This window comes from Nicrophorus vespilloides, unplaced genomic scaffold, assembly GCF_001412225.1.
Source record: "Nicrophorus vespilloides isolate i.1.1-1 unplaced genomic scaffold, Nicve_v1.0, whole genome shotgun sequence".
Taxonomy (NCBI): domain Eukaryota; kingdom Metazoa; phylum Arthropoda; class Insecta; order Coleoptera; family Silphidae; genus Nicrophorus; species Nicrophorus vespilloides.
In genome coordinates, this window is record NW_017095776.1 from 26,872 (window position 1) to 40,337 (window position 13,466).

Here is a 13,466-nt window from a genome sequence, read left to right on the forward strand (position 1 = left end):
CGACGATGGGCGTTACCAATTCATTTAGCTACAACATTATATAATACAATATATATATATATCTCTACTCTAATATAGGGCAGTTTCTTTACATATCATCATCGTTTCTGTTTTCTTCATCATCTTCTTGACCATTCTTCTTCTAATACAAATATTACAGTATTATTTTACAATGTCTTAATTAAAATAATTATCCAATTAACACTGTTGTCTAAATACATATGTATATATATACGTATATGCGTATAAATATAGTCAATATACAAATATAATATATATATAAATGTGTGTGTGTGTGTGTGTAAGAAATAAAATTATTACAAAAAACAAATAATCACTAGGACTAGCATTACATGAACGGAGGAGAAGAGGAAATAAACAACAATAAAAAAATATAGTAAAAAAAAAATGTACATAGTTAATATTATTTCGCATTGTTTGAGTTCTCTCAGCAAGCTGTTCCTGTTTCTTCGTTTCTACATTATTATTATTATCTTCTTTGCACAAGTTGCTGACTTAATAATCGTTGGTACCGTTGCTGTTTCTTCTGCGTTTCAAATATCTAGAGGAGGGCAACAAGGAATTCCCGAAAAAAAGAATTGTATGAATAAATTATGTATATATAAAAAAAAAAACAAAAATAATAATAATTAATAGTAATAATAGTACTAATCACAGCATCACTTGTATTATGTATGTACAGAAAGAAAAAAATATATATATGTATATCTTTGACTTGAAAAATTAAAATAATCGAAAAACAAAAAAAAAATATATCTATTTTTCATATAAGTATATACGAATATAAAAAAGGTATGAAGATGGTAAGCATGCATGATTTTGTTTTCTCATTGAAGTTTTTATAAGGGGGGAAAATATTTACTTCGTACGTAGCGTACTCATGCAGACATCATGTCCTGTCGAAGTGCAATTGAAGATCGGTGAATTGGGTGGGCTGCGGTGCGGCAGCCATCTTTATCGTGATCGGCGTCCGTTGGATCGTTCTGGCGGCGGCGATGTTCTGTTGGACGACGCCGCCGCCGCCGCCAGCCGCGGCCTGCTGCTGCACTCGAGGCCGTTGCACGGGCGCCGCCTTTATCTGGAAAGACTGAGCGCCCTGTGCGATGGCCACGCCCGCCGCTGCCGACGATCCAACCGATGCGCCGCCCCCGGACGCCGACACGCTTCGGATCCCCTGTTGCGTGAGACCCTTCACGCCCGACGAAACTAATTGAGCTGCAAATTATAAAGGTGGTTCACGTCGTATTCGTATGTCGATGGCTCAGGAAATAATGGGAAATTTCTAGGACGATCTCGACAAGCTACAATATCTCACCTATGTTACCGGATCCAAAGACTACGGTGGGCGTGAGCGAGGAGCAGGCGGAAGCAACGTTGTTGGGCTGCGGCTGTTGACTGGCCGTCGTCAACGTGGAGGTACTTGTTGTCACCGGCACAGAGACCAGAAGACTTGTGGGATGATGACCGGCCATGTTGCCCGTAGAGGAGACGTTCAGGGATAGAGAGATAGGTTGCGAGAAGCCGGGCAGTTGCACCTGCACGTTCTGCAAACCGGAGATAAATTGGGGCGGGCTCTGGGCGTGGTTGGGGCTCGCGCTAGCACCCGCCAGCTTCTCCAGCAGCAGAGAATTCGTGTTTGGCCCAATGATGTCCGGTCGATCGGCGGCAGGAGTCCCAACCAGCAACGCGGACAGAGCCGATTTGCCGCCGTCCCCTATGACACGCCCACCGCCCACCTGTTGCTGCTGCTGCTGCTTCACCGGCACCGTCGAGTAGATGGCATGCGCAAAGTTGGCGTTGTTTGCTGTCGTCAAGGTGATTGTCTGAGGTTGTTGTTGTTGCTGCTGCGACGACTGCTGCTGCTGCTGAAGCGCATTCAGTTCCGACAGGCTCACCCTGCTATTGTTGTTCACTGCAATAAGATTCCCATGGTTTATCACTCGCGCGTTCGGTACATTCGACAACGTAATCTTCCTGCCAAGCAGTTTCTGGTTGATAGTCTGCACGTGCTGCGGCAGCATATTGTTTATGGCGTTCACAACAACCGCACTCGCCTCACTGTTCACACTGCTCGCCGGCGAACTATTCAACAGGTTTATGATCGCAGCATTGTTACTATTATTCGCTGCAGCAGCCGCCGCCGCCGCTGCCGCCGCCTGCGCCGCAGCCAACTTAGCCTGCTGTTGTTTGGCAGCTGCAAATCAAATATAGTATTAATATTATTAAAAAAAAAAGAAATGCTATGGAAAAGCATTGGAATAACACTTACCCGCCGCCTGGAATTGCTGTGAAGAATTCATGAGAATTGTAGCTAGCGCATTTATTTCTTCGTTTTGAGTTTGCGCCGCTGTCTTCACTTGAGCGTTGTTCGATTGCAATTGTGCTTGCTACAAATAATCAAAACAATATACAATCAGCAATCGAAATAAATTATTATACAAACCAGAAGAGGAACCGAAGAGTTTTGCATGTTCACATGATGATGCGTGCTTTGGTGTGGTTGCTGTTGCTGTGGGTGGTGGTGTTGTTGTTGTTGCTGCTGTTGATGATGTTGCTGATGCAGCATGCTCACGGAGTTAACGGTACCATTCAGCGTGGGACTGTAGAACGGTATGGGAAGACCTCGGATCGATTCCCACGGATACGCAGTGCAGCACACGTGCGAATTCTGTTGATTCCCCATCTGGAAAGCACAGTTCTTCTTTAGATTGATCATACTGACCCGAGAACGATCGATACCCACCTTCACGTAATGCACGCGCACGATTTTCCTACCACCTTCGGTGATAATTTCCAAGATCTGCTGCAGGTATCTCTCGACGTGGACGCGCGTGCCCAGCGGGAAGGTGCACGCCACGCCGTTCCGCTCTCCCTCTTTGTAATCGGGGTCCACGTACAGTTCGCCCAGATATTCCTCGTTAGAAGGCCGCTGCAGAATCGAAATCTTTATCACATATATCCGACGAATCTGCTTATCCTTCTCTTTCGTGTAGTTGTCCTGCTCTATGGTGAACACCTCGTCCAACCTAGGCGAGCAATCGCTGACGACATTATTCTCGTCAAAGGGCTTCTGTTCCATGGCCAGTCGATCGGCGGGGATGTGAACGCCCTGCGTGGGCGGATTCAGAGGGGGCAGTTCCAGTGACGGCACCGGGGCGGGACGGATCTCTTCGTGCTGCAACAGCTTTCTCGCCTTCGGCGGTTTCAGCCTGCCGCGCGTCCTCGTCAGGAAGTCGTACAGTTCGAGGCCGGGCCTGTGTGTGTGCGGCACAAGCCTCTTCTTCCTGTTCACCACAACCTGCGAGTATCTCTTTGCCGCCCGTCGCAGTGGCTTCGTGTTCAACAGTTGCTTATTGTGATTGAACTTGGTCGCTGCGTACGCTATCGTGCTCTTCGGGTCCAAACAGAGTTGCGGGTTTCTCGCTAGAAGAATTTGACTCTCCAGCTGCAGCTTCTCTTCCGCGCCCCATTCCACTTTATCGTCAGTAATCTCGTTAATATCAGCATATATGCTCTGGAAAATAAGGACGCAATGAAAATGAATAGATTTTCGAAAGTGAAAGTCTTACCTGGAGTGTCGGTTTAAGAAGCACGTGGTGTATATCACATTTGCAGGCGGGATACGCCTGCCGATAGTCACGCACTTCCGCAATGATGCAGCCATTGTAAAAGAGGAAGCCGTAGTTCGGCAGCAGAAGGTCGATGAAGAACACCGGCAGTTCCTCATTGTCAATGTACCTGAGCAGCTCCTCATCTTCATAAGGCCATAGTTTTGTTTGTATCGTGTCGGCAGTGTCCGGCTCCCCGCTGCACATCTCCGCGCTCAGCTGTATGTTCGGTCCGATCGGAAACGACAGCGAGTAACCTTTATTACCTGGATATAAGTTTAGAACTAATGTATTCAGTCTTTCTCTCGCTACCAGCTTTTCCAATAGATGCGAATTCCGTTTCAATCCCTGCAAGCGACATGAAATCAATTAAACAATCCCATCTTGTTTCTTTATCTTGCAGCTGAATTTTCAAAGTCAAAGCATTTTCACAATAAGTTTAAGGTATTGTAAACGATTACGAAAATATGGAAGGAGGACGGGCAGAAATAAAAAGAACAGTTATACCGTGAGGAGTCGCACATTACAGTATGCATGAATTCAATAGGAAAAAAAAAACTCACAGTTTTCAGTGCATTTGGGTCATTGGCACACTCTTCTAAATGTAACTCTAACAGCTTTGTGTGTATACAAAATTGAGGCTTCGGTGGAGGAATATTCGACGTTGGCACAGAGTCCTGGCTGGGCTGCAGTGGCAGGGAGGTAGTACGAGCGGTTTTTGCCTTTTTAAACGATCGCTAAAATCAAACCATCAATATGTGAAAAAGTAATACAAAAATAAATAAAAATTAATAAAATCTTATATGTTTTCTAGTTTCCTTACCGAGTGTGTGCACACCATATTCATTTTTAAATTAACAGCACTATTTTTTTGATCACATTGGCAGGATGACGATGTGCTAGCTTCACCCTCCTCACATGCCGCCTCCAGGCTTTGCATAATTAGAGTCTCTTCGAATTAACATCCAGACCCTCCTCGTATGCAGTGCATCTATTCCAATTGAAAATTCCCTGAAAGTTACAACGTTCCAATAACAATCTCAGTCTGATCAGAACAAGTACAAAAGTATAACACCACATCATTACTGGTTGAGGTTAATTTACAGAAATAAACAACCTAAATACATCTGTCAAAGTTTGTTTACTCGGAGTGTAAAGTTGTTACAACAGTAGAGATGAATCGAACAAGTGGGGGGAGAGAGTACAACTCTGTCAGGTGGTGGCGTTTCTTTTCGAATTGGTCTGAATAAGGCGAATGCATGGTGAATGGGAATCAGCGTAATTTCAAATTTGTAGCAGAAACAAAACAACTTACACGTCGCTCCTTCTCGCTCGCACTCACTGCACTGCACTCAGGAGGTTATTTAAAACAAACAAAAACATGAGTAAAAAACATTGAAAAAGACGAGCGGAAGGTGTCGCATCGCGAGGGCGACTCAGTTGGATGCGGGGCCGCACGGCGTCCGGGACTTAGCGTCTCTGTCCATTGATGAAAATTCCTTCGGACCTCGGAAACGGGAAAACACAGATACGCGAATATTTGGAGGTTAAGTTTTCCCGTCGTCGTCGATGACAACGGGGGATGAGGAGTGTGAAGTGAGAGAGAGAGAGAGAGGCAACTGTCCGAATCCCTGGTGTCCTCTCGCTCGCTCTCGCATTAGATCCCTCTGTCCGTCTCACACGACAACAACAAATACGCACTCGCCCCCTCTCGCTCTGTGTGCGGATGGCAGCGTCGAAATCCTAACCCCTCATGTCACTCTGACGCGCTCCACATTTCCACCGTCGCCGTCGGGAAAACGCGCTTCCCGTGGACGTCCTCCCCGTAGCTGCAGCCCAACAACCACCGCCGCAGCAGCAGCAACCCCCCGACCCTTTTCTCTCTCCACAGATTATGCAACAGCATCAGGCGCGGAGGTTGCACGAAGAGCTTCGACGTTTCGGTTGCGCTTGTTTTGTTTTTCAGGAATTTCCACAGGCTCCCTAGTTTACAAACATACTCTCTTCTGGGCACCACGCATCGCGGGGCCCTCTGACGGTCCACCACCCCAACCACTGAACCCTTCGACCAATCACGAAAATGTTTATACGAGTCGCGCGAAATTCAAAATTGAATGAAAGACAAAAAAAAAACAATAAATAAACGAGCATTTATAACTCACTCAAGGTATTAGGTCAAAGAAAATTGCCAAGCCGAATGAAACACACTTTAATGACTTCGAAAGTAAACAAAATCAAGATCACTACTTTAAGTCAAGTCGAACTGTTCAAGTACAGAAAGCAAAGTAATTTAAAGAAAACCTACAAACAAATTAGTTTTTGGTAAAATTGCTAAACTGAGACAATTAAATTTAACTCATGATTTTAACTGGTTCTTTGAAATATAGACGTAAATCATACATACATATGAAAACATACATTTTCTAATACAAAATTGATTTGAAGCACGTTTACCTAACGAAATGAAGTCAATAAACATAGATGTAGCTTGAAACGAGTACAAAATAATTAACTAATGTTTTCGTTTTGGACTTTTGCAATGTAAATTGAATGTATTTTTTTGGTAAAACGATCAAAGGGGTCAGTTTCAATGACGACCGCATAAAATCAAGAATTTGTTTATTTCCAGAAAACTGGTTTATTCGCTAACCGATCAATGATTTGTACAATCAAAACTAATTCGACGTTATTTAAAAAAAAATGCATTCTTCTTCTGGATCATTTTTCTATTATTATAATAATAAATGTTGAAAATCACAAGTCCTCGCATAAATAAATAGTTTATTTGATTTTCGTTGGACATCCCAAACATATTATTATTATTGCGTTAAAGTTGTTACGTATCGTTTGTTAAAGTAAATCTAATTTATTTTAAATTGATGCTATTGTGCAGTAATGATGTACAAGAAATCTTATGGTTTAAATCCAAGCAAACTTCGCGGATGACTTGTTCAGCTGCAGCGAGTGCATGAAAATAGAGTAAATAAATCGGATCCAAGGAGGTAAACAAATATTATGAAATGATAGGCGACTGCTATCAGCGAATTTCCCCACATCGAGGTAAACATGTCAAGGTGACAGATCATACGAACGTATGCAACCAAACGTGCGCGAGAATTTTGAAATATTTGAAAAAACTAGGTGCACTGCATGAAACGCTCTTTCGTTGAACGTGCGATTTACGTAAGAATTCGATGAAAAGGGTTGCGGTTATCTTTGGAGTTCGATTAAGAAGATTTTCACTGTTTTGACGTTAGCTTTTGGGGGTTAAGGTAACTGAAGCTACTACTACTACTGCTACGGGCTCTGGTAGCGCGATTTTCCCCTTAACAGGATTACGGTTTTCATGTTTGTAGGTCATGTATTTCCCGTTTGCGTTTGTTTGTTTATTTATGTAATCGTGGTGGTTGCTATTGGTGACCTATTGGCTAGACTTACTTATTTTCCTGCAGGTCTATTGTGGAATATAGTGTGGGGTCCATGCGACGTGGGGCTCGGGTCCGGCAGGACGATCCTTGTACCGTCCATAGGGGCGAATTTCGGGCAACCCCCTCGCACGGCTCTCTCTCTGTCTCTCTCACTCCTCCTGACCACCACGATAATAACTATTATTATTATTGTTGCTGCTTCTTCTCTCGTCCGTCTCGTTCCGTCTTCGTCGCACCGTCGTATCGTCTCGTTCCGTCTTCGTCGCTCTCCCTCTGACTGGTGTACCTCTTACGATTATCGGTTTTCCTCGTCTGCGCGTACCTCCTGCACCTTCCTCCAGCTCTGCTCCTTCCTCTTGGGGGACTCCTTCGTGGCTCCGGCCGCCGTACGATCACGTGCGTCCCCGTAATAAATAAATAAATAACTTCAAGGGCCGACTTTATAAACATACTGGGCACACATTTTTAGGCCCTCTAACGGTGCAATAAACCACCACGTGTGACCACTCTCGACAACTGTCAAAGTCCTCCTCCTGCTGCTCGTTAATCGAGAGGACGACAACAACCTGAGCATCTCCGTCGAGGAAGTCCTCTTTCCTTCCCATCATAGTCGCATCATTCATTCAAACGCAACGAACGGCGTGCCGTTTGTGCCATGCCATGCCCGCATCTGGGATGCAACCACAAGCACGTGCTCATTTGCATAAATGCATGTGCGTGCGATGATAGCGACAGAAACATGAAACAGACATACATGCTGTTACCATAGCAAACCGTAGCCCACTAGATTCCAACCATTCCTCATTTCACTAACACCATGATATTCCATCAAATTTCAGCTTTTTCTATTTCAATCATCCTTCAATAAATTCACAATTAATTGAATTTGAATTAACAAAGTTATTTGAAATCTATTCCTTATTTACATACTGATAAATTATAAACGTTCCAGTCATTAAACTGTCATCAACTAAACTATTTGTATTTCATTGTGGTTTATTTTAGAAAACTCCACTGTGCACATTTATATGTGCTCGTATATCTTCTCTGTAACGCATCATTAAGCTCCATAAACACCAGCACAATTAGTTTATTTGCTACAATTTTCAAATACATACTTAGTTTCTTAATTAGCTGTAATCGTTCTCGAGATAAATGTCTTTGTTGATTGTTAAGATATTTGTTAAAATGTAAAAGCTATCTTACAGGAAAACAGAATATTTAATTGCGCTCAATAGAATATCAATCGTTTTCAGAAGCTATTACCCACATCGATGCAATCCGAAATTGTATTTACTCAGATTATGAGTGTTTTCCTGTGAATCCATAAATATCGCATGCGAGGCTTGAATAAACTATCGTTTTCCCTCTTTCACGACACATATCTACATACGATCAACGTATTTTATAACTGGGACGTTGAGGCCGACCAACATACATTGTTTTGCAATATTTTACATAAAACGCACAAAGAAATATTATCATATTATATAATCATGATACAAATATACAATTCTCGAGTTTCAAGCAGAGTTTCTATTTCGAAATAAGTCGAATATCATAGAAAATAATATATAATTGTTAATTATTGATTGACAGATAGATAGTATTATGTTGTTCTTCTTAGTATTATGTTAGTTTTAAATGACTTCTGTCAAAAGTTATCATTTTTTTCTTTTGTCATTTGTGAAAATGTCACTTTTAGCTTCCTATAGAAGTCAACTACGCGTAATTTTAAGTCGAATCATAGAAAATAATATTTAATTATTGGGTTGACAAATGTATTATTTTGTTCTTCTTAGTATTATGTTAGCTTTAAACGACTTTTGTCAAAAGTTATCATTTTTTTCTTTTGTCATTTATGAAAATGTCATTTTAAGCTTCCTTTAGAAGCCAACTACGCGTTAAAATTACGTCGAATCATAGAAAATAATATTGAATTATTAATTATTGGGTTGACAAATGTATTATGTTGTTCTTCTTAGTATTATGTTAGTTTTAAATGACTTCTGTCAAAAGTTATCATTTTTTTCTTTTGTCTTTTGTGAAAATGTCACTTTTAGCTTCCTATAGAAGCCAACTACGCGTAATTTTGTTATTTTGACAAGAGATGAAAATCGGATATTTTCCACTTATTTTCTATTTCCGTAAAAGCAAGAAGCGATATGTGAATTGTTTAACAGAATGCACGTGTCAGAATTGGTTTAAAAACGTCCGTTTTCGAGATTTTTCACTCAAAGTTGACCAACTTTCTGAAGTTTACGACGACCAAATCAAAGTCATAACTGAATCAAATCTTTATATAACTGTGTAGGAGATTGCAGATAGATTAAATGTATCACACACACACAACAAATAAAAAGAACTTAAATTAATTTGAATTTGTTAAGAATCTTGATATTCACATGAATTGAAAAAAGTCTCACTGAACATAACGAATCAATATTTGCAATATTTATATAAAATGTAATGAAATCGACACTTTTTTAAACGAAAATAATCATGATTCAAGTGTGATGAACTATCACAAACCAAAACGAAGCTGATGATCGAAATTGCAACAAAAAAAGATCATGTTATCAATCTGGTGTGATTACAATTCACATCTTTATCGTGTCCCAGGGATGGTTTTCTGGACTTCTGTTGTCGTTGTGGCGAATTTAAAGAAATTCGTTTGGTTTCACATAACTTTATTTGTTACTTGATAGATTTAAGATTCATCTGAGACTATGCTCATCATATTAAGATTGTTATAAGACTATGTTCATCTTTAAAGGTTTTACTGAGACTGCTTCTAAATACTAATTGTACTTACAAAGTTAATTCTTATTAATACGAACGGGATGGGAGTTTAAAGAGTAAGGCACTGTTTTGAGGAGTCTGTCTATTCTGCAGTTTGGTTTTTAGTTGAAAATACGAAGAAACGTTGCAAACGGTCACTGTCTTCCGTGGGATCTGTCTATTCTGCTCATTGTCCTCATTGGCACCCAAACTTAATGGTTGAACACAACATGTTTACTGTCAACAACTGATGAAACTGGTGGAAGCAATCAAAGAAAAAAATGGCCAGAATTGTTTCATCAAAAGAATGCAAGTTCTCTCACATCTTTGGTAATTCGTGGAAAACCTATTGGAACTTGATTGGGAAGTGAGGCCACATCCAACCATAGAGCTCTGACCTTGTACCATCAGATTTCCATTTATTTCGAAGTTTACAAAACTCTTTAAATGGTAAAACTTTCACTAATTATGATGACCTGAAATCGGATTTGCTTCAGTTTTTATCTGATAATGACCAGAAGTTATATGAGACGGAAATTATGAAGTTTCCAGAAAGATGACAGAAGTACATGGGACAAAATGGTAAATATATAATTGATTAAAATTCATTCTTTGTATACAAAAACAAAGAGTTTTATTTCACACAAGAAAATTTACATTTTTAATGATGATTAAGTCTAATACTTTATAACTTCTAATCTTATGTGCTTATTAATGTTTGAAATTGGGTTTTTTTTTTTCGTGAAAACCAAACAGAAACAAACAAATTACACGTGCTTCGACTGTTAAATATGTGGTAACGGATGTAACGAATTCCGAAACGTAATTCGTGTTTAATCTGTGAATTTTGTTTGTCTCTCCGTCGGATTGTTAGCTCGTTTGTTGGGAAATAAAAAAGGGCATACGATATGAGCATCGTATGCAAACACACTTTCCATCTTCTGTTTACCCTTATTATTATAATAATAACAACGTTTTTCCTTATTGATTTCCCTCCTTTGGGTCGCCCTTGGCACGCCGCGAAAATATGGGTTACATTAGACTCACTCGCGCCGTTCCCAATCCAATTCCACAACTATTACGATTATCAACAAAAACAAATCAATTACAGTTATTCTCGCAATTGTTCGTTTGGTATCTAGATTGTGTCTTTATTGCGGATTGATTGGCCCTAAACGGACAATTATTCGACCGATAAAATGTGTATTCTCCCCGAACACCGTTCAGATTTCTATCGGAACGATTGCATCGCAATTACCTCGCGTCGTATTCGTTCTACGTAATGTGGATGTAATAAATTGGTTTCATTTTCACTGTACCTTCATCTATTATTCAACGTGCAAATGGTGCTAATCGTTTGATCCATCAAATTCTCATATTTAAATAAGTTTGTCAGAACCTTAACGAAATTTGAGCAGCATTTAGGTTAGGTTAGATCATAGAAATTAAATTATTAGGTTAAGTATTAGGTTACGTCAAATGTCTTACAACATATTTGTTTATAGTTGCATAGCAACCCAATTGATAATAATATCTCATTACTTCCTCGCTTTGACACAAGGTGACAGCTGTCATTTCGCGAACTCATAGGTTGAGAAACACTTCTCTAGGCTATATAACAACTAGATGAACCACTATGGCTAAAGTTATTATAATCCAATTAATTACCTCCTTTGTCCTATTAAATATTTATTCACATTTAACGCTAATGCTTTTCATCCACTCTTCATTAATTTTCGATCAATTTTCGTTAGCTGAAAGTGTGTTTGTATTCACAGTAATCAAATTTCAAAAATAACAAACTCGGATTTTGTGGTTGGAAAACTTTGATTTTAATAAGTTTTAAATGTATTATTAAAGTGTGGACAACTTAGATTTAAGTTATCACTTGATAATCACGAATGTTAGTTGAAATATTGAAAACTTAAATTAAACACTTTAAAATGCGTATTTAGTATGAATTGAAGCTCTTCTCGTTTTCCAGTAATAAGCTATCAAAGTTGTATGATTATTAAAAACATGAAAATATGGTCTTCAAATTTTCTGCTATTACTCAACAACCACGAATATTATTTGTTACTTTCATAACTGTAAATAAAGCTAAATCTTTAGACTTGAAGATGTGTTTATATTCAAATTTGTAACTATTGCCGTTTTTCAGTAATAAGCTGTCAAAGTTGTACGATTATTAAAAATATAAAAATATGGTCTTCACTTTTTCTGCTATTACTCAACAGCCACGAATGTTATTTAATACTTTCATAACTGTAAATAAAGCTAAAACTTTAGAATTGAAGATGTATTTATATTCAAATTTGTAACTATTTTCGTTTTCTAGTAATAAGTTGTCAAAGTTGAATAATTATTAAAAACAAAGAAATATTGTCTTCACATTTTCTGCTATTACTCAAAAACCACGAATGTTATTTAATACTTTCATAACTGTAAATAAAGCTAAAACTTTAGGCTTGAAGATGTGTTTATATTCAAATTTGTAACTATTTTCGTTTTCTAGTAATAAGTTGTCAAAATTGAATAATTATTAAAAACAAAGAAATATTCTCTTCACATTTTCTGCTATTACTCAAAAACCACGAATGTTATTTAATACTTTCATAACTGTAAATAAAGCTAAAACTTTAGGCTTGAAGATGTATTTATGAAGATGTATTTATATTCCAGTAATAAGCTGTCAAAGTTGTACGATTAATTTTTAATACTAAAAAAACTATCACATTTTTTTTGCTATTAACTCGACAATCACGATTGCTACTTAATATGTTCTTGATTGTAATTAAAGCCAAAACTTTAGGCTTTAAAATGTGTTTTTAGTCAAATTTGTAACTATTCCCGTTTTCCTGTTACAAGCTGTCTGAATTGATCAATTAATCTCAATTGCTAACGCGGAGCTTCTCATTTTATCATATTAATCGATAACAACTATAGTTAATTTAGATATCGAATTCTCTAATTAAAGTCTAAGTCAATTTACTATAAGACATGTATATGTAGCTTTAATCGTTTTGCTGAAATAAGCTGTCATAATTTCGAATCGTTATATATTTACGTTTTATAGTATTACTCAATAACTATTAATGCTAATTAATACACTGGATACTTTACTTGAAGTCAAAATTGTAGACTTTAAAATGAGTGTACAGACAGATCTGTGACTTTCACCATTTTTTTGTAATAAGCTATCAAATTTGAACAATTATATATGAACAACTCAAAAATACAAAGTCTTCATTTTTTAGGCTGTCAAAAGTGAATAATCGAACATCGAGATTAAATTTATGTTTTCAAGATTCTATAATAGAAAAATGTTCAAGTTAGATCATCAATTACATAACAGGTCTTGTTTGTTGGTGCTGGTGCGTCATTGAAAAATCTAGCCGCCCTTTAATGGATTTTTTGTTCATATAACGTCCATATTCCAATCATTTTTTTTTTACTTACTGAATCTGACCTCTCTTTCTGTTCGATGTTATATGGTCACGGGCAAACACATGTCACATACGTGTAGGTGTGTGTATTTTTGTTGCAAACGCAAGCGAATGAGGTGGTTAGCGCATGTGAACTTCGGAACTCCTCCTCGTCTTCGGCTCAGTCCAGAAACCATCGCCAA

General features: G+C 38.6%; 1 protein-coding gene across 3 annotated transcripts; it reads right to left on the reverse strand.

Annotated features, from left to right (window-relative positions):
- Nucleotides 1-291: 291 nt before the first annotated feature.
- LOC108563109 (transcription factor SPT20 homolog) lies at nt 292-7,817 on the reverse strand. Of its 3 annotated transcripts, XM_017921707.1 has the most exons (10): nt 7,068-7,817; nt 4,453-4,640; nt 4,193-4,366; nt 3,591-3,977; nt 2,765-3,535; nt 2,465-2,704; nt 2,291-2,408; nt 1,337-2,215; nt 884-1,236; nt 292-562 (listed from the first exon to the last, which is right to left on the reverse strand). In XM_017921707.1, exons 2-9 carry the CDS (start codon nt 4,567-4,569, stop codon nt 911-913), a joined length of 3,012 nt encoding a protein of 1,003 aa, XP_017777196.1. In that variant the 5' UTR covers nt 4,570-4,640; nt 7,068-7,817; the 3' UTR covers nt 292-562; nt 884-910. The 3 variants fall into 3 exon arrangements, with proteins under 3 accessions (XP_017777196.1, XP_017777181.1, XP_017777189.1); XM_017921692.1 differs by lacking the exon at nt 292-562 and having other exon boundaries at nt 821-1,236; nt 7,068-7,816; XM_017921700.1 differs by lacking the exons at nt 292-562; nt 7,068-7,817 and adding an exon at nt 4,945-5,648 and having other exon boundaries at nt 821-1,236.
- Between the last annotated feature and the right edge of the window lie 5,649 nt (nt 7,818-13,466).